Source organism: Diadema antillarum, unplaced genomic scaffold, assembly GCF_040938485.1.
Source record: "Diadema antillarum isolate AM-2024a unplaced genomic scaffold, OU_Dant_1.0 seq00001979_RagTag, whole genome shotgun sequence".
Classification (NCBI taxonomy): Eukaryota; Metazoa; Echinodermata; class Echinoidea; order Diadematoida; family Diadematidae; genus Diadema; species Diadema antillarum.
In genome coordinates, this window is record NW_027272637.1 from 162,450 (window position 1) to 187,717 (window position 25,268).

At 39.6% G+C, this 25,268-nt stretch overlaps 1 protein-coding gene across 1 annotated transcript in view; it reads left to right on the forward strand.

Moving 5' to 3' along the window:
• LOC139713468 (deoxyribodipyrimidine photo-lyase-like) overlaps positions 1 to 24,485 on the forward strand; it is a gene marked incomplete at its 3' end in the record, with an annotated part of 40,441 nt that extends 15,956 nt beyond the window's left edge. Inside the window, exons 2-9 of the mRNA XM_071625195.1 lie at positions 8,238 to 8,337; positions 9,710 to 9,905; positions 11,912 to 12,057; positions 14,784 to 14,966; positions 17,180 to 17,338; positions 17,998 to 18,196; positions 20,991 to 21,143; positions 24,364 to 24,485. Of these exons, the coding sequence (XP_071481296.1) occupies positions 8,238 to 8,337; positions 9,710 to 9,905; positions 11,912 to 12,057; positions 14,784 to 14,966; positions 17,180 to 17,338; positions 17,998 to 18,196; positions 20,991 to 21,143; positions 24,364 to 24,485 (1,258 nt within the window). The remainder of the gene's footprint in view (positions 1 to 8,237; positions 8,338 to 9,709; positions 9,906 to 11,911; positions 12,058 to 14,783; positions 14,967 to 17,179; positions 17,339 to 17,997; positions 18,197 to 20,990; positions 21,144 to 24,363) is intronic.
• Positions 24,486 to 25,268: the final 783 nt, after the last annotated feature.

Genomic DNA, 25,268 nt, shown 5'->3' on the forward strand with positions numbered 1-25,268 from the left:
TCCATTACAGATTGTAACGTATGCTAACTGAATTATTATGCTAATTAGCCTAATTTAAGAAAAAAAAATTGTCCAATTTCGAGGGGTCTGTTGCATAAAAGATACTATTGTGGTAACTATACCATGACAACAATATTCAACAGCCAATCAAAATCAAGGATTCCATGGAAGTTACCATTGGATGGCAAAGTTACCAAAATAGTAACTTTTATGCAACGGGCCCCAGGTACTAGGTCATGACCACTAACTTGTTCTCAACCGACGGTTGTTGTTGTTATTTCGTGTGTCCACTGACCTGAGCTAGGTCAGTGCGTGTGTAATTCAGTTATGATTATTTACGACTGAAGAATTATATGTAGCCTTTGATTAAGTTGTCGCAACAATTATAAAGTTATCAATTGTGTACGGTCAAATCTTTGAGCCTTATTCTTTATTCATTTTTTTGAAAAAATCGTGGCAAAATTGTTAGGCCAAAGAAACTGTCAACAAAAAATGTTTCGCTGTCATGGAAGTCGGGCAGTAGTTGGATTACTTTTTATTTCGTACAAGTAGCGGCTTATCGTCACTTGTACTGAGACTACGTTTCGTAAGTTTGGCGTTTGCACGTTACACAACAGTTCTCATGCTGATAGCTTCATCCGCACGTGTTGTTGTGTGTATACACAAAACAGCAAGGGACCTGCGAGCTGTGAGCTGCAAAGCTGGAGATCGAAGAAAGGAGAAACATCAGCGAGGACTTAGAAAAACCTGCTCACCACACAAGTCACAAGGAACGTCTGACTGACTAGGGCTGGCCAAGAGACTCTGCTATAAATTGCGCGAAGTTGTCGCTGACATCGTACCAAAACGCATCTTCCCTTTGCTGGCTTTGCATGCTGCAGTGCAGAAGTGAAGTCGCTTCTCATGCTTCTACTGCATCCAAGGCGGGTGGTGAGTTGTGTTAGTAATTAGCATCCCCCCCCCCCCCCCTCTTAACCGTACCCTAGCCCAGCGCTGAAATTGATGATGAGCTGACCCTGAGTCTAGAGAACTGCATAAACTAACTTATAAACTTATACTCATGTTCAAAGCCGAAATGACGAAGAGAGGTCGGCCTAGCACTATAGTCGTTAGGGTCTAGAAGTCTAGTCTAGATCTAGTAAAGGACAGTGGAGTAAATTTAGTTTACTAATTTACATTCGGTCATTGATTGTGCCGTGGTCCCACCCCTTGGACTGAGTCCAATTCTCGTGGGAGAACCGATACCAAGTAGTAGAAACCCCCATGCCATGGTCACCCTCGCATCTCACGGTAAAACTATTATAAGTTTATTTACAGATAATGTGTTTGTGAATCTGTACTTATAAACCCGGTTAAGTTATACTGTGCAGCATACAGTAGAGACTAGAGTGTCTACAGTCTAGTGATAAATGGCTGGTGCCAGGTCCAATGTTTCACATTGTCAATGAAAAATCCCTACCTAACTTATTTACTTCAAGTACCGGGTACTTGTGTGCGATTTGTTTTTCGACATGCAATTATCTAGCCCCGTCTATCAGTCCAGAAAATCTGCTCATCCTCGACCATGTGAGGGCAGCACTTTATCGGAAGAAGAAGAAGAAGAGCATGATGAGGGGGGCTCCGTCTCATGAGGCACTCTCCCCCTCATGAGCACCTCTGAAGTCTTGAGTGTCTTTTTGAAAAGTATTGTAGGAAAAAAATCGGCAGTTGTGCACTTTACGGCCTTAAATTAATGTGAAATATCGGTACCTCATTCGCCGTATGCCAAGGTGATATCCCATGAACCACCACACACTGAGCAGCTGGCGAGCTTCTCTTGCTGTATGGAACTCCGTTTTGACAAGTGATAAGGTCACTAAAAGCCCGCCTCACTCACTGTGCTTCTGCAGAGCTAGCTTACACATCGAAAACATTGTGCGATCACGATTTCGCGTTCCTTTGCTGCGCTGCAGAATCATCGAGCTGTTATTACATGTATAATGTTGCATCGCAGAAAGTTGCCATGATCAGGGCGCAAATTACAGTGTGAGAAAGTTGGCAGTAAATTAATTAGTCTTGTAATATAATAGATTCCATTTTGGGTCCTAGCTCGCGCCAGCTCGCCACAACAGTTACTTTAATATTTTCATGCCTCTTAATCCATCCCGATCCGACCCCATCACAAATCGCGCAATCCAACCACGCGGGTGAGGCTTGTGTATGTGTGTGTGTGTCCATGTAGTGGCTGCCCGTAAATCAGTTATACATGTACACACTTTGCACGGTGTCTGGTCGGGCTTGTTAAACGGTAACTATGTAGACGAAATAAACACTGACAGGCTGACAAATGGGGATAAGATTTTGTTTTTTTTAATTATCATTTCACAGAATTATTTTACCAAGGGCATGAGTGGACATATGTTCTCTGCAATAGGTTAATTAGCCATTTCCTGCTTAAGATATAACGCAAAATTCATTCATTTAAAATCATGACTGAAGCGCGGAAGTTTATCACTCGTTGCATTCCGTTGTGTGCCAATGCACAGCACGCTGTTTGTCTAGGGTCTGCTTGCGCTCGATCACGCCGTGCCGCACAGGGAAGGTCGTTAGAGCAACCATGTGACGTACCATCAGAGCTTTCATCACGCACACGCACGTTGACACATTCACACACACTGCATGCATCCCAATGCGAAATCTCACATACGAGTACACAGTACAGTGCCAGAAGACCCGATGTCGACCCGCGGTGCCTGATAGGTACTTGAATTCGCACGCACTGCTCGATTATGGTAAGATCTCGCACCGATAATATAGGGCCTCAAGGAGATCACAAAAAAGGGCATACACAACTGCTAAGACGAGTCAAGCTCATCAATTTCGTGATTTGCAATCTTTATCGGGTACATGTTCTTCAGGGTCTGCTCACCTGCAAAAGGCAGCAGTCTTGTTCAAACCGCTGACTTTGTGTGTGTGCAGATAGATCCCACAGTCTGCACAGCAGAATGAATGCAAGATATCTGTTGTTCGGGATGACCATACTACTGACCGTACAATTAACAAGAGACCACCGAACAAGAGGCAGATTTATCGGTCTAATACAGCTATATGAATTTACATTGTTGTACAAGTGTACCTTCTGTAGCAACTTTCAACTCTGAAATCAGTCCCCCTTCCCACCCCACCCGCCTCCAACTCAACAGAGAAACAAACAATTAACAAAACAGAACAAAACACAAGAATTGTGAGAGATATCATATTTCCTCCTCCAAACAAGTTCAGAGACAGGCAGCTTGTTTAGTAACAAACATATATGAGAGGGAAGCGAATGTCACCCAGCTTTTTAGTTCGCTCAAATGGAACTCAATTCCAACACAGACGGGAAGTATGTCATGTGTCCTGTTTCCACAAGATGCTATGAAGAGAACTTGACATACACTATACAGGCCATACATTATTTGTCCTAAACCAGATAGAAGTGGACGGGGACATTCAAACCAGTTTGTAGTACCAAAATAGCAACCCAGATAAGAAGAACTCTTCTTTTCTTCCTTCGAACTTCAAGGGCGTGGAACAGTCTTCCTCAAAGTATAATATGGCGACACCTATGTACATATCCCAAACTGATTCAGCCAAATTCAAGACCGCTGTTTTAGATAACTTTTCTCTTAACTGAGTCCACCCTCTGCTCCCACCTCCAGTTTAAACTCAGCCTGGGGTCTTTTAGAGGAATGCCACCAAGTGCCAAGTACCAATACTGCTACAAGATCTTGAAGTGATTTGTAAATTGCACCCTAAGAACCGCTTCAGAATGTTGGCTTTCTTAGTCAAAATGATTATACTTGGCAATTGAATCCAATCTACAATGGACAGTTTAGCAAGGAATGTAGGACAGTAATGAAATATTATACCATGTATATGTCAAATGGAACTGCAGGTAGTACAGATGTAGGCCTCTTTTAGGCAACATGTTCTAAGCATTGATTTTATTTTCTTCTCACCTTTCCTTAATAAAACATGAAGCACCACATTAGTATGTAATTCATTTATTGAAATTTGTATACATGTACACTCATTATGGTAAACATTCATGAGCCGAATATAATTTGGTGAAGTATAACCATGTTTACTGATCTGTAATGTTCAAACTTTGTGTAAAATGCTTCTCCCTGACAGGTGTGGATGGATTACTGCTGAATGCTGGCTAGTTGTATCAGAGGGCAAGTCTTGACCAGAAGCAAGTTCTTGAGATCTGTCTCCTGTATCATTAAGTAAGAAAAAACATTTCACCTACTTTTAAAAAGATAGGTGATAATTTTGTTGTTGTTGCTTTGTTTCAAATGTGACAAAAAAGGCATAATACATTCTAGTTATTACCTTTATACATATGTGTTTTGAAATTTATAATTTCTAAATCTGAGTGCAATGTACTTAATACAGACTTTGGTGAATTTCGTCAAATGAGTTAAATAGTGTACATTTTAAGTTTATCACTGTTTTTGTGTGAGAGCGCTGGGAATCTGTAATCTCACTACTGATTTTGAGCAATGCTGCGTTTACACCATCTTCCCGGCGGCCACAGCAGTCACGTTTCAGGCCACTGTGGACAAAACGGGATGGACGTGAGACAACCTGTTGACACAGGATAGACAAACTTAACAGGCTGTGGTTGCTGTCAATGCTAGTTCTGATTTTTAAACTGTGATAAAAGTTGCCAGGGCAGTCCCGGTGCTAATGAGAAACCTAGTATGCCGTAGTAAAATGGGTGAATGCAACAAAACATGGCAACACGTAATAGACCATAACAAAACTTGGAGGTGGTCCGTATCAGGCCGTGACGGAAAATATTGGTAGTCTAGCCTGACCAGACGTTGTGAGAACAGCAGGTGGTAGCTATAAGGCATGTTGACAGGGATGAGGACTGGAATGAACAAGACTAGAATACGAAGATGGGAAAATAGGAAAATGTCTTATAAACCCATGGCGCATTATGTGTCGGGCATGCAGGGCTGCTAAGGCTGCCGAAAAAAGGTGTAAATGCAGCATTAATTGTATGTGATAATACTTCTGCTTATAGTCACGGTTGAGCTTTGTGTTTGCTTCATCTGTAGTGTAGGATGCAAAATGTTTGCCAAATTTCAAAGTCTACAAGTAGATTTCCTGCTCAGAATACATAAATTTATTGCAAGGTTAATGGTTATACAGTGTATTTGCAAGAGGTCTCAACTAATGAATTTTACAAGATATAGTATATGTTTTTTACATGAAATGTGTGATTTTTGTAAATAACTATTTTAGCAAAATATATTTTTATTAAATTTTGTTTAATATGCTTAGTATGTGAAGCCTCCACATTTCTTAGAAAAACAGAAAAGTATTTTTGCCATCAAAAGTATATGGGCAAGTCCAAGATAATGTCCCCTCAGATGCTCAAAATTCATCTTGATCTAATCAAAAAGTTATTGATATCATGTTGTAGCCAAAGAGTTAAATCATATATTTCCAGCAAAGAAAATATTGAATTATGCAAATTTATGCAAGAAATATGGCCTTAATTTGCATAAAGTAAAAATAAACCTTACGTATGGGACAAATTAAAAATATTCATCTAAAATCAGTTGAATTTGTCCTTGACCTAGTTTCTTTATGGACATGACCCCTGTATGAGCTAGTATAATTTCCAGTTGGTAAGACAAGGTCAGCACATTAATTATGCAAATTATGCACTTTCCCAGAACGAAGTGTCCCATACGTAAGGATTTGAGTATGTTTTTTTAAGTTTTTTCTTAAGATTTCTAACATTGACCAATCAAACTTTAGGAAGTTCTAATTTATTAATTTCAACTCCAGATTAGCAAAACTAAATGTCAAAATTTAATTAGTCCTTCATCTTATAACTAATTAAAGTTTGCTTACGTATGGGACAAATGCCTTACGTATGGGACATTACATGCAAAGTGAATGGGAAAACCGCCTTTTGACATGGATGCTATTATGTCCTTACATTTGTTTGGTTAATGGATATCTTTGCACCTACTCTGAAGGATATGTCTATATATCTGCCTCTCCTACTCAGTTGACCTCAGGGAGAGTGTAAGAACAGCATTATTGAGTCTTTCTATGATTAAGAAAGGAAAATAAAGAATATTCATTTATATATGTATTTTATTATTTTCAATACAGGCTGGGCAGCTGGCCTTAAATTAACATTCCTCCTTTTAACATATTGATATTGGACATTTTCTTAATTCAGTTATCATTTTCAACTTTACCTCTCTACAAAATGACTTTGTCCAAGAGAATGGGATTTTCTGAGTGTCATTTTAGGTGCAGTACACTGTTCAGCATGTACTACAGGCTGTACAGCCTCAAAAGGGAAATCAAAACAATTGTGCTTGTGGTGCTCATCAATGACAACATTACCGATCTTACTGAAAAGAAAAATTAATCAAGGTGACAGCAGGTAACTTCAATGTCATTACTAGAGTTGATAGCAAAGGAAAAACCCTACGAGAATACTTTTTATTTTGATATGATGTTTAATATTTCAACTGCACACCCTCAGAATATATCATGACTTATCAAGGTCATGAACATGATTTCTGAAAATCCTGTAAAATGAAGACTTTTGTAGTTTACATTGCCATGAACCACAATATCAATACTGGTTCTGTGGTTGGAGTGCTAAAAACACAAATTACACAAACAAATAGGGAATTCAATTTTCTTTTCTATTTTGTGTTTGAAGAGACAGATGTGCTCTGAGACACCTTCATCAACTCATACTTACTTTGTAGACGGTCCCCACATCTACACAATTATCAACATGCATTCCAATCTGGTAGTGTATGATCAAATGAGGTTATTAGAATTTATCAAAATTGTAAGTTTCAGATCAGTGAATTACTGAAGTGTTTCAAATCTAGAATTACATTTTCCCTTAAGATTTGAATATACAATTAATGATAATCTTTCCTGTATCACTACACAAGCATGTACAAAGTAAACACTAATTTTGTCATCTTTGGTAGCATAGACCAAGCAATTTGAAAAAAAGTGTGCCAGCATTGGTACATACATTCTTCTATCTCTTTGTTCTACCACAGCTTTTAAAATCTAAAAGTTTCATTAAAATTTGATTGATTTTGCAGAAGCTAAAATTCACATGGCAAAACATGATGATTACAGAGCAAAATGAGTTACTCTTGTTGTTGTTGTGTTTTGTGCTGCATTTCAAACAATTATAAAGCTCTATAAAAACTTAGACAACTTGCAAGGTAAGCCTAGAACTACTGAAAGTACCCACTTCAAACTGTATAAAATTTGCAAATTACACTGTACATGACATTTGATTTTACAGTTAAAATTATTAAGACTACAAATTAGTCATGGTACATGTGCACGTATGCTACATCAAGGTCACAAGCTAGAATTTGCACATTTTTTTTTTTTCATTTGATAAAAAATATTGACCAGAGTATTACAAATGGGCTAGAAATAGAGTGTCAGTATATGTATACTGTATCTGTATACCAGACATCATGAGGACAGTGTTAATGCATGATGGAATCCATTTTGAACTAAGACATTTAATTGTAAATTGGTAATTACTTTTATTTGTCTTATTTTAGCTTTTGTTAGGTACCTGAACCGGGGAAGTACCCACTTGGAAGTCTATTTCATTTGTTACATGTTGTAGTATGATTTGTGGAACTGAATATGACACTATGGGGAAATTTAAGGTCATTCCCATGAATACACTTGTGCACTAAAGACAAATGTCCCATACGTAAGTTGAGCCATGTCCCATACGTAAGGTGTACTTTCGTTAATTAAACCAACTTCACGAAAATATGCTTTATTCTTTTGCAGTGAAACTTTGCTGAAAGATACTTCAGTATTGTACCTTTCTTCACTTCTAAACAGAACTTGATCAGTAAGGTACTTTCAGAGAATTTTCAATTCAAACTTTATTTTGAAAAATCCAGTTTTTCTCTGGTCCCATACGTAAGTTGCCATATTTTTCTTAATAAAATAATTAACCCATGGTCAAATGACATCAAACTTAAGCACAATATTCTTCTCAGGGCTACCAGTCCTCCTGATGATAAACAGTAAAATCCAAGTGCTCCTTCATTATTTTTCAGAGGTTTGAAATCTCTGAATGTCCCATGCGTAAGGTGCGCGATATCTTGGACTTGCCCATATTTGTTTGATGATATCCTTGTTTTTTTGTTGTTGTTTTTTTTTAAATGTAGGTGGCAGTTTACAGGCTTGTCATCAGCCATGGGAAAGGAAGGAGGAGCAGCCAAAAGATCCCACAGTGATGGATCCTCAACGGAGACTCCAGACAAAAAGGTATTGTATGAACAGATGAACCCACCAGTTGCAGTACTCCCTATGGCATACAAATGTAAACATTTTGTTGCTAGCAGTCTGGTCTGTATGCTGGCTTTACGCAACATGCAAATGAATTTGGTGATCATGCGCACTCATGGGCAGTGAGCAGAGGTCAAGCGGGGTCACATTTTCTTTGTTCACTAGGTAATACAGAGTTACTGTGCATCACTCAGGCATTGGCAGAACATGCTGTACTGAGTAGTCGCATCTAATTTGTCCCTTTTTGTCATGACTAAAATAATGTCACTTTACAAATGCATTTTAAAAATTACCGAAGTTTTACCTGCCTGCATTTAGACTTCAAAAACTTGGAGAAGATCTGAGGTAGTTTTGGAAATGTCTGTAGTTTCACTGGGAAGTTTCACAAGACATTTTTGGGACATTGGCAGTCACACTGGCAAAATTCCAGGAACTTAAATTTCAAGAATTTAAGCTTTAAGAAGTTTTGCCACTGTGTGCTATGATGTGATTTCTCCATGCTCTCACAAGAAGATATCAGGATGGGAGCTAAATCAAACTAGCGCCTCTCAAGAACTACTGTAGTTTCACTCCTTGTCTGAACATTTCAAGTGAGGTGTTACTTTAGTGGTGCACACATGTGCCATGCAACTTAAGTGTGCATTATTCAAATTCCTGAATAGATGCCTCTCGCTACACCTAGGCAGACCAAGGAGATGTTTCATTGAAGGACCTCGTGTGCCACATTATACAGATGATGCACAGGTCTTAGTGCATCAATTGAAATTGTGCGCATAAGATAACTGTGGACTGTTCAGCCCACGAGGCCAAGCTGAGTGGGGTTAGACTATATTCTTAGTTATTGCATGCACACAAAATGACATGTGCATTATCTGTTTTATAGATATGGGGGAAATTTTTTCTTTTCTTTTTTTTTGGCCAGAAATCACTTTTTAGATCCTGTAACTTGATGGCAGATTTACTCAATGCACATCCTTTTGGCTTGACATAGATGCAAACCATGCATCCAGTAATTACTGAATGCACTGTATATTTACTGTACTGGATGTATGGTGAACTAGCCACTAGGTGTCTCGTACCGAGAGCATGAATGCTTGCAATAGTGGGCAAGCTCTACAAGTGCATAATGTGACATGTTTACAGGGACTATCATCATTGAGGCAGCGTGTGGCCAGTAAAAATCAACACACAGCTCTCGACCTCTGAGATTGCAGGATTTTATCTACCCATTCTTTTAAAGGGCTTGTACACCATTCCTGCATATATTGAAAACCCAGTGCACAACCATGGACTGTCAAACCTTCATATAAATCTTCCCATTTTTTTCCCCCTTGCCTCTTCATACTAACAGGCGAAGAAGGACAGTGGGAATGCGGAGCCTCAGGACCTCCAGGCCAAAGTTGACAATTTGAGGAAGGCGGCGGCAAGCTCCATCCTCGAATTCAAGTTCAACAAGAAGCGGGTGAAAGTGCTGTCGGCAGAGATGAATGTCCCAGACGATAACGGCGGCATCGTCTACTGGATGAGTCGAGACCAGAGAGTGCAAGGTGAGCATGCCGCTGGAAAATATTTTCCTCCAGGAGCAAAGATGAGCAAAAGAGAAATTTTCTTTGGATGGAAACTGGGAGAATTATAAATGCAATGAAAGTGTCACCTTACATGGTGTTAGAGTTCACTATTGACAAGTCTGCATGATTAGAGGAAAGTTTTTACAGGATTCCCCAGGCTTCAGTATCAAGAGGAAGATATTTGTGTTCTGGCACATTTGCAGAAAGCATTGTCACATTCTGATGGAACAGCAGAGCTCAAACATGAGACTCTAAAACTCTAGACCTTAAAACTCTATGTGCAATTTGAGGGGTAGAATGTAGTTATTTCATTTCTCATCTGCATATCGTCGGTTGAGAATGATAAGGGCGTTAAGTGACCACAAAACCCATAGTGTTCGAGAAGACTTAAAGCCCTTCTCATTCTCAACAGACGATATGTGACCGTGCACCTCAAAACGAACATAAAGTCGCACACACTGATTTCGCGTGAGGACTGAGAATAAGTGAAATGGGTCAACCTAGCCGAACTTGACTTTTTCATATTTTCTGAAAGAGCGGGTCTTCTTTTACATTATGCTAAAATTTGGTATCATAAAACGGGCAGGAAAGTGTGTTTTTTAGCAGTTCATCTCGAACATTTTTGGAACAATAGTGTGATTAGGTGTGTCTTTAGAATCCCTTTTTCATTTCTGAAAAACCTTGTCCACACTCTTCACTTTCAACTCTAATAACTTTTTAAAAGATAGTGCTACTGCTTTGAAAGTTGGCATTAATTATGGACAGAATGTGTTAATGAGGCATGCTTAATTTCAGTTCAATCAGATAATCCCTTCATTGTTGTTACTCTGGTGGTTTACTTCCTGTTTTTTGTCCCATTCATCGCACAGCCAGCACGGTCTGGTAAAGATTAAGCGCTTGAATAGACACTGTACTTCAGAGCCTCTTTTCTCAGTTCACACTTTTCCCGAGTTTGTGCTTTCTTTCCAATATTAAGATAGGTTAGGAGAGTCCATTTGATTTGAGTTATACATAATCTTAAAGCTTAAAGTCTGCTCTTTCAGAATATGGTCTTAACTAAAAATTCATAGCTGGCGACTTTTTGTTTGTTTTGAGTATATACACTCAGCGGAAAAAGAAAGTTGACACTTTTTCAAGCTCATATTTCTCATAGAACATTTGGCTAAATGTTGATGTTTTATATACCGTATTAAAGGTAATTCAATTGGCTATCAACCTGGTAGGTCATTAAAAAGGGAAACTTTACGCTTGAGTGAACTCATTTTTCTCTTCAGAAGCACAAAAGTAAAAGTAAGTTGCAATAATGACCAAGTTCTCATGCATGTGTGTGTGCTCTTCCATGTAACAATAAGAACAGAAGACAATTTTAACCCAATAAGAAACACAAACTAATGTGCAAAAATCATCAACTGAGCTCTGTAATGTCTTTGTAGCGCCAAAGATATAGAACCTCTAGGAAGGAAAAAAAACCCAACAAAGTAAAAAAAAAAAAATGATAATAATAAATAAGTAATGGAGAAAATTAGGAATCTTCTGTCAAATTCCAATTCCAATGACATTAGAGAAGAGGCAATATTAACAAAAATGGCTGAAATTTGAAATGTTATTTTAAATTAAGAGAATTGAAAATGATATTTGGTTCTTGAATTTGTCTCATGAATTCTAAAATTCCTAAAACAAAAGAATGAAATACAGAAATTCTTTCCATTTTATCGCCTTTACGGCTTACTCCCTACAATGTATGTCAATTGAATTTGAGTTGACAAAAACCCCTCTTATTTTAACCTGTTTATGTGGTCAGATTTGATATAATTTGTGTAATATTTTCCTAGAAGTTCCCATTCTCGAGTGATACTTTGTACCTCTTGCACAAGGTGATTTATTTGAAGTTTTGTGATGGTCCCTTTTAAAGATAAGAAAGTGCACAAAATTGACCAATGGTTGTGATTTCATTTTATTGTCATTTTGGGCTCTTTTTTCCAAAGATAACTGGGCGCTCCTCTTTGCACAGCGGCTGGCCATGAAGCAGGAGGTCCCGCTGCACGTCTGTTTCTGCCTGGTGCCCAAGTTCCTCGATGCCACCATGAGACACTTCAACTTCCTCCTGGAGGGACTCAAGGAGGTCTCGCAGGTAAAGGATACGCGACTCTTGAGGTTGGAAGGGAAGGACAATCAAAGAGTGTTTGCATCCAACTACAGTGGACTCCCGTTATAATGAAGTCCTCAGGACCGGCAGTTTTCTTTCGTTACTGTAAAAGTGGCTATTTTCGCGTGACTAATTTTTTGCGCTTGGCGGGGTAAGAAGAGTTTCGCATGTTTTTAATCCCACAAAATCAAGACATCAACTACTGGAACATATGTGAACCAAAGATATTCGCGTGCTTTCATTTTCGCGCTAGTTCAGGTTGCGCGAAATGCGCGAAAATTTCCACCTTTACAGTATATCAAAATTTCGTTATAACCGAACAAATAAACAATAAAGATACATAGAATCTATAACATTTCTGCAACATTTTCCTTCGTTGTAACTGGAATTTTGTTATAACCATGTTCGTTATAATGGGAGTGCACTGCATATTTGCATTTCGTAGTCAATGCGGCCTCATTCGGTTCAATGCCACAGCTGATTTTAGTGCGTTGCATTCTTGATATGGTTTGACAACCTCTGCATGTGCTAGATTGTTACAGTATAGGCCTACAAATAGTGAATGGTAACGAGTGGGATGGTACGAGATTTCGCACAAGGTGAAAGATAGAGGCGCTTTATTCAAAGAGGTGAAGCCGAGTTGAATAATGCACCTCGTCTTTCACCGAGTGTGAAATGATAATATGATAATAAAGGACATTTATATTGCGCAGCTACTATAATAATATACTCTACTGCGCATTACAAAATGACATGCAGACAAGAAATTCAAACAGAAAATGCATAACTTCAAAAGATGACTTTTTAACCTGGCCTTAAACTCATTAATTGTAACTGCTTGTCTTACAAACAAAGGGAGATTATTCCATAATTTTGGTGCAGCGTACTAAAATGCCCTGTCACCAAGAGTAACTTTTGATTTCCCCGATGGATATTTCAATAATGTTTGATCCTGTGAACTTCGAAGATGATAGAATATTTGAAATGATGTTTTTAACTCTACAAGTTCCTGTATGTACACTGGTGCTGTACCATGAAAGTTTTAAATATGATTCTCTGCTTTACAGGCAACCAATGTAATGCATGTAGTAATGGACTACAATGAGAAAAACGAGGAGAATTACAAACTAATCTAGCGTATGCATTTTGCACCCTTTGTAGTTTACCTAATTGATTATCAGGTAAGCCATAAAATAAACTGTTACAATAATCCAATCTGCTTGTGACAAAAACATGGATGATTTTTTCAGTATTTTCCCGTGTCAAATGCTTCCGAATATGTGCAATATTAAACAAATGATAAAATGAATTTTTACATACTTCAGAGATATGTCTGTCAAAAGCTAGGCGTTCCATTACACGAGTAAAGACCATACACTTTGTTTCATACAACTCGAACGTCAACAGATGTGGTCCTTACAGATTCTTGAATTTAGCACAGAAATGGCAACCATTTTTTGTGAAAGATGAACGATTAGCTGCACAGTCACGGTCAACGTGTAAGTACATACGCATAACCGATTAGTTGAAGTCGCTTACAAATTTGAGTGACAAAAGTATGCATTTGTAAGCGCGCTTGTAATTGTTGAGTGCGCATGGCGAATGTTTGTTTATTGTGACTTCAGAGCCATGCAAATGGACAAAAACTTAACCCTAAAAAGACTATTTTGGTAGCTCGAAAGACTGGGGGGGGGCCTCAAGGGCCCCCCCCAAGATCTCGGCCGTGGATCGCGCGATTGCTGCAGAACTTTGCACAATGGTAGTGTGCGATGTAATCTACAAGATCGTGTTTTTAAATTTTAGAAAATAGTCTTCTTTTATTTTATTTTGATTAATTATGATAATTTATGCGAGAAATCAGAATCTTTCATCTAAATCAGTAAATAAAGCTCCAAAAGTGATCATTTTTGGTATAATTATTCTTTGTGGCATTCTTAGCAAATGTACTTGAAAAAAAATTCGGTATCAAAATTAATTTCTTATTTATTTTATTGTTTCATGAATTTCTTATGTATTTCTTTGTTTTTTCGACCTTTTGTTTTTGTTGTTTTTTGTAACAAAATTTGTCACAAACACTTTTTGAAGCATAATACTCCTAAAACAAACTAATTTTAGCCATTGAGAGTAAAAATAAGCATATTTATATGAACCATGTGAAAAAAACTCAATTTGCATTGACTTTGTACACAAAATCACATTTTTTAGCCATTTTTGGCCTCACGTGCATGTACAAAATGTCATGTAACTTCAGAACCGTACCCCCGGGCGTCACAAATTTGGTGTCAAAATGTGCGGGAAACTCAAAAGAAAAAAGTCCTGGAGCATCGCGGCGAGAGCATTGCGTGTTGCAGAGTAATCGTGCGAAATGTCGAGGGGGGGGGCCTCCGAGGCCCCCCCCCCCCCCCCCCCCCCCCCCCCCAAGTGCAGTTAGGGTTAAGTTGTGAGTTTAGATATGGGAGTCAATGGAAATTGGTGACATCAGCCATGCACTATCCATTTTTGCTCAAACAAAATTGCATGGCTGACAGCCACAGTGTGCGATGGAACTTATAACTGAATGTCATGTGATGGGCAATCAACCAATCGGATAGCTGCATTCTTTTTAGGTATCATATGATATGCGCTAGACATGTATTTGTATACAATGAAGTACAGTGGTCGTGAGTTGTCGTTATTGGGTTTTGTTTTGTTTTTTTATTCTTTTTCCTCAGGATCTATCCACTCTGGACATCTCCTTTCATCTCCTGATTGGTCATGCCAAGGACGTTCTCCCCAAGTTTGTGGAGAGCAACAAGATTGGGGGTCTGGTGACCGACTTCAGCCCCCTCCGCCTCCCGCGGCAGTGGGTGGACGATGTGGCCGAAGCACTTCCGCCAGACGTGCCATTCTGCCAGGTGATTGGTTCTCACATGGCCATGTGACATGTGCCTCACAGAATGGATGGAATGTCGCCACATATGATTTTTTGAGTAAAGGTCAAACTGTGGAAGAGCAGACTCTCTGCTTTTTACTACCATGCTTGTGCAAGTGTATGTCTCTGTTAAAATTGAGTTTTCCTAACCTGCCCCCATGAATGATTGCCAAACCCCGACATGTTTGCCCTTCAGCAAAGCACTTAATCCACATTGCTGCTCTCCACCCAGGAGTACAAATGGATAACCGGTAGGATGAGAATGTTTATGCTGGTTGATCAGCAGGTGCACACCTGTAAAATGGCGACTGGTTGGAATGCTCCCCAGGGAGTGAACAGTGAAGCACTGTCAGTGCTGGTTGGAAATATGTATCCAGAGACCAGGGTGATAATCATATGTATTCACTTTAAGCACTCTACAGTGTGGATTTAGTGCAATACATTATTCATCGCATACTGTATACGCTATAATTTTCGCGTACATAAATTTTCGTGAATTGCCGCCGTCACACATTTTCGCGAGTGGTTAAATTCGCGATTGGGGGACCAGAGAAAGTATGAAGTGGCAAAGAAAGTGTGAACTTTCAACTTACTAGCAAATAAGAATGATACTAGTTATACACTGCATGAAAAAAACTTACCAAACTCTGCGAACTAGTAAGTTGGAATTCAACATTTTTTAAGTGGTTAAGTCCATCGCGCTAAATTTCTGACGAGTGGCCCCCTTGCGATAATGGATTGGCTCTCTACAGTATTCGTAAGTAGACGTGGACGTGCGTAAACAAGCTTAGCCAGTATTTTCTGTTCGGTGAGCCGTGACATGGTATACTAGTACTGAAATGTTCGTATCATCAAGGCAAGGGATTCATTTTGGAAGGTAATATTTTCGTGTGTTGTTAATTTGGCGATTAGCTCTCGACTCGCGAAATTCGCGAAAATAAAACCCCCGCGAAATATATAGCGTATACAGTAATCGGGACAGGTTGGGAGTAGCAAACACGGCCCCTTTAAGCGGGGTGCCCGATTTCGCGATGAGCACTCACCATACACTAACGGCATACGACATGTTCATGTAGTGCACACACACACACACACACATGCATACTGACATACTGTACTGTACATGTACATGAATACACAACCACGCTACCCCTCGGCGCGACCCTCTAGCTCATTGACAACTGAGGAAGATTGTGAGATACACACAGATCACAGTGTATTGAAAGTTGAAACACTCAGAGACGAGGAATTTGGACTTTGCCCTCAAAATGTATGACTGAGATTAAACAATGTACACAGCCTGAGCTGTGTGAGCGATTCATGTTTTTTGTTGGATGTGAGTAGGAATTGCAAGCGAGCACATGGCTTTGCTTATGTAGGGGAGAAGAATGTTCGTGAAAGCATGTGTTTTGCAATGGCATGGATACTTATACACGGCGCTTTCGTGGCTATGCATGTACGTGAACTGGATGGACGGAGGTCAAAACACACCATTCCGAAGCTTGCTTTGTAAGTTCGATGTAAACGACAACTGATAGGGTATCTTTGAAATATTGTTGTGGTATTTTGGTAGATTTTTTGTGTAAAATATCAACATAATCAAAGATCGCTTGAAGAAAAATTGTCCCGTTTGTCAGAGGTCCCCGCCCGATTATCTAGTGAAAATAACATGCACTGGAAATGTTTCTGGGAAGCGTATGTCATTTAAGCGAGGTTCCCGATTATCAGATGCCCGATTATGCGAGGAATACTGTATAAATACGTATTATTATTATTATTATAGAAAGTTCAACCAGCTGAAATGTGTCTTTTAGGGAAAGAGAGTTGAAGATTTGAGGGATATGATGCATTGAAGTGTACTTACATGTTATTCTGTTATGGCAGACATTTTGCGTTCTGTTAGTTTTGTATTCTTAGTTAATAATGGTAAATAACTCATGTTTCAAGTAGTACTCACTCTGAACACATCACAAGTGTGAAGAAATTTATGTGGATGAAATGAAAACTGCAAGGTAATGACAAGTCCGCTTTTTGAACTTGCAAAAATCTCCACACCATGAAACAGTCCAGTATGTGTTGTTTTATGCAATCAAATTGTGTTATGCTGACATTCTGTGCTTTAGTTACAAGTGTCACTAGTTTTCCTGAGCAAAACTTATCAAATTTTAGCCTTGCCATCTTGATGTCTTTGTGTAGGTGGATGCTCACAACGTTGTCCCGTGCTGGGAGGCCTCCGACAAACTTGAGTACGGGGCGCGGACGATCAGACCCAAGATCACCAAGCAGTTACAGACGTACCTCACCGAGTTCCCACCGGTCATCTGCCATCCCCACAAGTCCAAGGCCAAACCAGAGGTCAGTTTGAGATGGACACCAGTGATGTAATTGTAGAAATAATTTGCTGGCCAAAATAATGGTCATTAAACCAAACTTGTCTATGGGGATTAAGAACAACTCTGTGCAGCGTAGCCTAACACATGTATCCATGACACACGTTTATGTAGCTGCATTTGAACTGTATCACCTTTGTTTTTTAGTCGGTGATGGCTGTACATGTAGCACTTGCAAACAATGACTATGACCACAATGTGTGTAGCAGATGCTGTAACTCAAGAATAGGTCTGTGCAGCCACCAACGCACCCTCCAGCATTTAGATTCATAACTCTCTGACGTTGACGAGTCTTTGTCGACATGACTGACATCCAGAGGGAGAGGGATAGAGTGATGGTGATAGTATACAAGTATGGACTGCTTCTGGGGGGCATTATTGATATTATTGCCCTGCCCTGGGGATCTCAACTCCATGCTATGACCCAGAGAGCTTGCTTTGAGAGTCATAGCATGGACTTGAGTTGTAAGGACATGTAAGATGGAGCTGGATTTTTTTTTTACTAAAATCACATGTAATATGTTTTTTTGTGTGCATATAGATAATAACAAGGAATCATTGTATATATTTCTGGAAACTAAAACTATAAAAGAGAAATGCTCCCAAACTGTTATCACTTTTCAGCCCATAGATTGGGAAGCAGCCTACTCCAGTCTGGAGGTGGACCAGACCGTGAAGCCAGTGAGCTGGGCCACGCCCGGCTCCAAGGAAGGGATGATTCAGCTGGACAAGTTCTGCAAGGAGAGACTTAGGTCCTTCAATGCCAGTAGGAATGATCCCACCAAGGACTCCCTAAGCAATCTCTCCCCATGGATCCACTTTGGTGAGGAAGGGGAATCTAATGGTGCATTCGAGTGCTCTCCTAAAGCGTACCGTATCGTACCCACGCCAGAGGAGCGCTCAAACGCTAACCTAAAGTGTACCGTACCGTACTCTTAGCGAGCCAAAAGTGGACCACTTCCCGATGTGCTCCAAAAGGGTACCATACCATACCAGAAGTTGGCATGAGAAAAAGTTACACACACATACGTCATAATGCAAAAAGTTCATTCCTTTGTTCTGAACACCAATAACTTGAGCCAGGTGAATAACCTTGTTGCTACAAAATGTGTACCCCCTCTGAGAATAACTCTTGAGGTACGCTTTGTCCACAAAGCACTCAAATGCCCCAAATCTGGAGCAGTTATGGTGCGGTACGCATAGGATCGGCTTGCTTGTGTTCATGTTTTAGCACTCAACAATGGCTGGGGGTGGGGGTGGTTGGAGTCTGAAAATAAGCCATTTGGGGGTTTCACTTTGTACATGAGCAGAAAAAAGTCATTCGTACCAACACAGCATGTTGGTTTCTAAATTCACTGAGATAAGTAGGAAAGATGTGATGATTATTAAAGTAATCCTCAACAATGGTGCTTGCTAGTACATCTACTTGACAGAAAAAGTGGTGTTTAGCAATATCATCAGAAAGAGATTGTTAATAGGCCTACATGTAAAGCAAAATAATGATATGGATGCTTTCCAGGTGATCATTCATGGACCATTCTGGTCTACTTGTCTATGCAAATTCATCCTTTGTTTGAACGTGATTGATCAATCAATTTCATTGATTGATCGTCAGGCAAGCTCATGTATTATGTCGCTTTCAAAATAAGTGAAGCGCCTAACCAATTGAGGAAAAAGAAAAGTCATTTGTATCCATGTGTACATGAGCTAACTCTGAACTGGCTGATTCCAGTTAAATGACAAATTGCCCTTCATCAACTTCAAATACCACACTCAACTGTGTTAGTAGTAGCTATGACAGAAATCATGGCCATACATACTTGGGTTGAGTGTGGACTAACAATTTCCTGATTGCCATGCAGGTGTCTTATTCGCTAGACTACCAGACCCCCCCCTCCAGATCTCGGCCGTCGATTGCGCGATCGCGACGAAAATTGGCACACACATTGCATATGACGTAATCTAAAGTACCACAAAGTTAGATTAAAAAGGAATATATCATTTATGCTAAATTATGCTAATTTATGCATTATGATGCATGAAATCAGACAATTTGGTATAAATCACTAAATGAAGCTCAAAATGGGCACATTTTATGTGTAAATATTCTTTTAGTGTCCTGATCAAATATAAGACAAAAAAATTGTGCCATCAGAAAAAATTTCTTCAGTATTTTATTGTTTTTTGAATTTCTTATGTATTTCTTTGTTTTTTTCGACCTTTTTTTCATTGTTTTTTTTATGAAACTTGTCCGCGACATTGTTCCAAACAAGAAAATATATTATTAATTGATTTTAATCAATAAAACCCCAAAATAATCATGCTTTTATGAAATTTGCCTGTAAGCACAGTTTGCATTGAAATTGTACACAAATTCTCGTTTTCGAGCAATTTTTGGTGTGACAGGCCCGTACATATTCATGCGAAACTTCGGAACCGCGCGCCCGGGCATCGCAAATTTGGTGTCAAAAGATGCGGGAGACTTGAAAGAAAAAAGTCATGAAACGTTGCGGCGATAGCTTTTCGCGTTAGCGATACATTGCGCAGAACGTCGGGGGGGGGGGGGGGGGGGGGGGGGGGCCTCCGAGGCCCCCCCGGCCTAGTTAGGGTTAAAATGTTCTATGTGGAACACCTGTTATGGAAAACAAATATTAACTGCTATCAGTTGGGTCATAGTGCAAATCACTGTTGAGCAGTATTTAAGTGATTTTTATGACCCTCTGCTTCCTCCCAGGTCACAGCATTTCTGTTAGAATCAACTTGGGTTCAAGGAATTGTCCCATGATCCTGGTAGTGGTCAATATTTGTTTTATATATCGTATGAGTCAGTTAGATACTAGTGAGCAATTGGATCACTGCATCATGTGAAAGTGGACCAATTTGAAATGTTATGTCAGTGTGCCAAACATTTCTGAAGATTTTTCCAGAGGAAGACTTAGTTCATGTTAACAAATGGCAGACAAAGAATGTGGTGGATAATGAAATCGAGGCATGCTCTTCAGGTGTGAACAAGTGCAACAAGGTGCAAAGACAGTTGTGCAGTTAATGTAGATAGCCAGTTTTGAGCTTGTTGGTGATGCTATGAAAATGGCTGCCAAGTTCAGTGCATGCAATACTTTGAAAGTATTTTGACAAACTCACAGCACATGATGACTTACTGTATATGCCAAATATTTTGCGAGATTTTGATTTTCACAAATTTCGCGAGTCAAATGCCATTCGCGAATTTAAAGACACACAAAAATTTTTACTCTGATGCCAACATGAGGGTGATGTGCACACATACATTTCCCCATTCAGTACAGTACTCCGCGATCGCTAAGTTTACCACTCATGAAATCGTTGGGAAGTCCAGATTTGCAAAAAATTAGACTCACTAAATAAATGGAGGATACAATGGAGTTTGGATTATGCAGAACATTCTAACTTTTTGGGGTTTGAAATTCTGTTTTAGGGCAGTTTTGAGTCCCAAGATAGCATTTCAGACCTTAAACTGAGCAGTCTGTATGTTACCTGCCACAACTGTCATCATCCAAAGAATTGAAAAAACGAAGAAACAACATCATTCATAGTCGGCCACATCGTGTCTAATTTCTCTGATGTTTCTTTTTCTCCAGGCCAGTTGTCAAGCCAGCGAGCCGCCCTCATGGTGCGGCTCTACAGAGGAAAATTCAGGGAGTCCGTCGAAAGTTACATTGAGGAGTCGATCGTAAGGCGCGAGCTCTCCGACAACTTCTGCTACTACAACGAGAAATATGACTCCGTGGAAGGTATTCAATCATGTCCTTAAACCTACCTGTGACTAATCAAATGGATGGCTGAACTCTTTATGTGTCAGGTTCGCATGCCCGACTCAGTCGACGACATGCCAAGTTTGCATATTTTGCCCAAAAGCACCAACCTGCCCAAACCGATCAATTAAACGCCACCCAAATGCCGAGGTGCAATGAAAGCTTCACCCGCAATTCCATTCCTGTCACAGATAGCTTGCACTATATTGTGATGGAATATCAAGTGGCATTTCCAATTGGATTTGTGAGTAAATTCTGTGTTTGTGATGCTGTTTTGTGCCCAGATGTCATGCCTAAACAATCTTGTAGCTTCTGGATACTTGAAAGAAAAATAATCGTAGCTTTGTCGTAGAATTAACATTATTGCGAAGCTTGGCATTTTTTCTACAACTTTTGCTTGTTGCATGTCCATCGTAACAAAATCTATAAAGAGCTACAAGGAGATGAAAAACAGAATGTTTTCCCCTAGCATGCCTGTGTTGCTGTCTCAGAATAACATGGCACGCAGGGGGTTTACGCAGTGGCACATAAAGAGTTCAATGTCATGCACAATAGAAACTCTGTAGTAGACCTTCAAATCACAGGAAACATATAATCGTATTCATGTGTTACAATGCAAGTAGAAGTGAGTAGATTTTGTCTGTTAGTCTCAATGGTTGCATATTAGTGCAAATTGTAAGATGCTGGTTTTGCAGCCGTGGCAGAAATATAACGGAGAAGCTACTACTTCTACTTGATGGACGCATCTGAGATCGAGTACACAATGCCTTGCCAGATATCTCTGTCCATCATGCAATATCTGCATGTTGGCTATTTCATGCCCAATATCTTGTGCAATTGTTATAGCTCAGAGGTCTTCTTTTTCTGTATGGTAAGGGTAGCCTCAAGGAAATTACATCAGATATGATTTGGATCTGGATTGCTCTCACTTCAATTTTTTCATTATCGGTGGTCATAAATTAATGAAGTAACTAAATCTATATCAATCCACAACAAATAATCTTGGAAGTTTTGTTATATGTACTTTCCCTAGGGGTCCACAAAAGATGAGCAGAATTACCTCCACATCAGTTGTCAGCAGTGCTACATTGTATATGCTGATTGTAATTTTTGATTCCTAAATACCTTGGGCCTGTTTCATAAAGATTGATTGTAAGATCAATCTTGCAATTAATGTGATTAAAAAAAACTTGCACACTCCATCTGCTATTAAACCTGTGCATTAAATCAAGTGTCAGTACCTTTGTGAAACAGATTTACGATCATTATTGTTCATACACTCAATTCACCGAGTTACGCTCAATGAATCGAGCATTAGATCAATCATAACCCTTTATGAGACAGGCCCTGATGTTACATATTTCACATCACTTGATTCTTGTCACTTTCATTATCTCACCAGTGTTGATCTTAAACTAATAAAGGTAGTGAGTCTGTCAATCAGGGATTCTGTATTCAACAGATAATCTGGTAAAATTTTTACCTTTGTTCTTCAGCCGCCTCCAACAGGTTTCTTCATTTTAGTGAGGCCAGAGTGTTTGTTCAGCAAAAATTTTAATTTGACGTATTTTATTTGGTTTCCACCTAGCTGATATGAAGGCAAAGGCAATAACGAGGCGAGAGCTTCAAATTAAGGGCTTCATGGTTCGGTGATGGAAGGTAGTGATATTGAAATCTCAGTTTTCATGATGGACTGCAAGTTCTCAGGTTATTCCTCACGAGGGGAAAAAGAAAAGATCATTGGTTTGTCCTCTATATCTCATAGGATTACAAAAACTGATAGGAGAAAAAATGATTAGGTATAACATGAATAACTATTGCTGATGTCTCTAATAGTCTTATGTTGGAGCCAGGCACCTTCAGTGTTTCTTCTTCTTTTTTTAATGGATAAATGGTGCTATATAAGTGCTGTTCATGATCATATATTTAGTGAGTCTAATTTTTTCGCGAATCAGGAGTTCCCAACAAATTTGAAAGTGTTTTTATTTTGTTATCTTTGATATGGAAGCTGCATTTCCTCAGTGCACAGTGATGAGGACATACTAGCTGGAAACATTAAAAACCCAGTAGTGTGGGGTTACCATAGGGTGGGAAGGCTGGCCTGGCTCAGATATATTCAAGAATCCCCGTTATAACTAGAGAAGCACTCTGAGGGCGCAGACCTCCACCAAGCAGCTACTTTCCACCGATGATCTTCCTCTTCCATAGAGATCAGTGATTTCCACCAATACGTGTGCATGCTAAAAATCACCCGAATTCCCAATACAGAAGCCTTTTGTTACATCATCAACCCTCAGCTGCATGGCGCGCCTCTCGCAGTAGAGCACGCACTTCAGTGCGCGTAATGAAAACCTAAAAAATGTGCAGCTTGAACTCCCAAGTTCATTGACCCTACCTGCCAAAATATCGAAAATCCTTCATAAAATCCATAAAACTTTCTGTATTCCTACCAAAATTTAATCATCTGTTCCTTGTGTCATTCTCAACCTTTCCTGCAAGTTTCATCTAAATCCATTTACAACTTTTTGAGTTATTATGCACACAGACAAACAAAGAAACGGTAATGAAATCACAATCTCCTCCCTTGGCGGAGGTAACAAAATGTGTACAGCTTTATCACTAGTTTCTGTGTAAGTATACACACAGCCGAAGATTCTCGACTGGAGTGGACCGTAACAGATGAGTGGCACTGATTGGCACCATTCATGGTTTTCGAATGTGCCTTGGTGGGCAGTAAATGATGATTGATTCAATCAGGCCACCTGTGAATCCCCCACGCCCCTGAGTCTTAACCCATTTAGGATGAAATGATTTTGCTACAACATGCATTTCCCATAGACACCTGCCCGAGTATACTCGGGACTCGTCCTCAACGGGTTAAAGAAAGTTAGTGTCAGGGATAAAATGCTGTATTCTGAACTAGAGGTCGTGGGTTCAAAACCTGCCTGATACAACCATTCATCCGTGGACATGGTACCGGTATGTTACCCACAGTGTCCCTCCAGATGGAGATTCGGATGAATGGGTAACTAATAATGCAGGGGTGTTAATAGTGGTAGGGCCATCTGGTAGCCCTTTGGCAACCCCGAAGAGGCTACACTGGATAAACAAGATCATATCATCATCATGAGGTCATATCATCAACACCATGAATACAACAGTTTTTGCCTTATTCTGTGTTTGCATGAATTCAATAAAGGGACAAATGACTGGGCCAAAAAGACGTTGAAGGATCATGCCGGGGACAAGCGGGACTATGTCTACTCGCAGGAAAAACTGGAGAGGGCCAAGACTCATGATGATCTATGGAATGCCGCCCAGGTAACAAGCCATAAATGGCCCCAATTAGCCATTCCATGACATTTGATATTTGTATGTGACTGCCACTTATATCAGTATTTTGTGGAAAGGGGTCTAGGGCAATTACCCCAGCACTTATCCCACACCCTTTCCCTAACCCTAAATCCTGAACTTAAACCTAACCATAACCCAAACTCTAACCCTAAACCTAATCTTTACTCTAACCTTTTCACTAACCTGTATTTTTTTTTTTTTTTTTTTTTTTTTTGGGGGGGGGGGGGGGTAATTGCCCTCGGAGGGTAATTGCCCTGATAGGTGAAAATATATTAAACTTCTAGAAGATTCCATGATTTTCTAGTTTCACATGTGATTTTGATGTGACTTCTACTGCTCTCTTGATTCAATGAACTCTGTCTATTGAATCAACTTGGACATGGGGTGTCTTGGGCAATAACGCCATTCCGGTTTTCAAATGACAGTTTTTGCTTATTATCCTCTTATATCGAGATTCACTCTTTAAACAACTCAGGCGCTCCTGAAAGTAATAAAATTCACTACGTCCCCCCGCTTGATTTACAATTTGTATGTAAAGAGAATTGTACATCAAATTAGCTCTTGTAAGAACTTTTCCATCTGACTGAACTGCCTTAAATTCTGCCATCTAAAGCAACGTGCAACTATTTGAGAGCAGCTCTGCATTAGAAGTTGGCATCTGGCCACAGCCAGTGACATCATGCTGATGATCCCTGCAAGACTGTCTTAGGTGTGCTCTTGCAGAGAGAGTGAAAGAGAACGAGAGGGAGG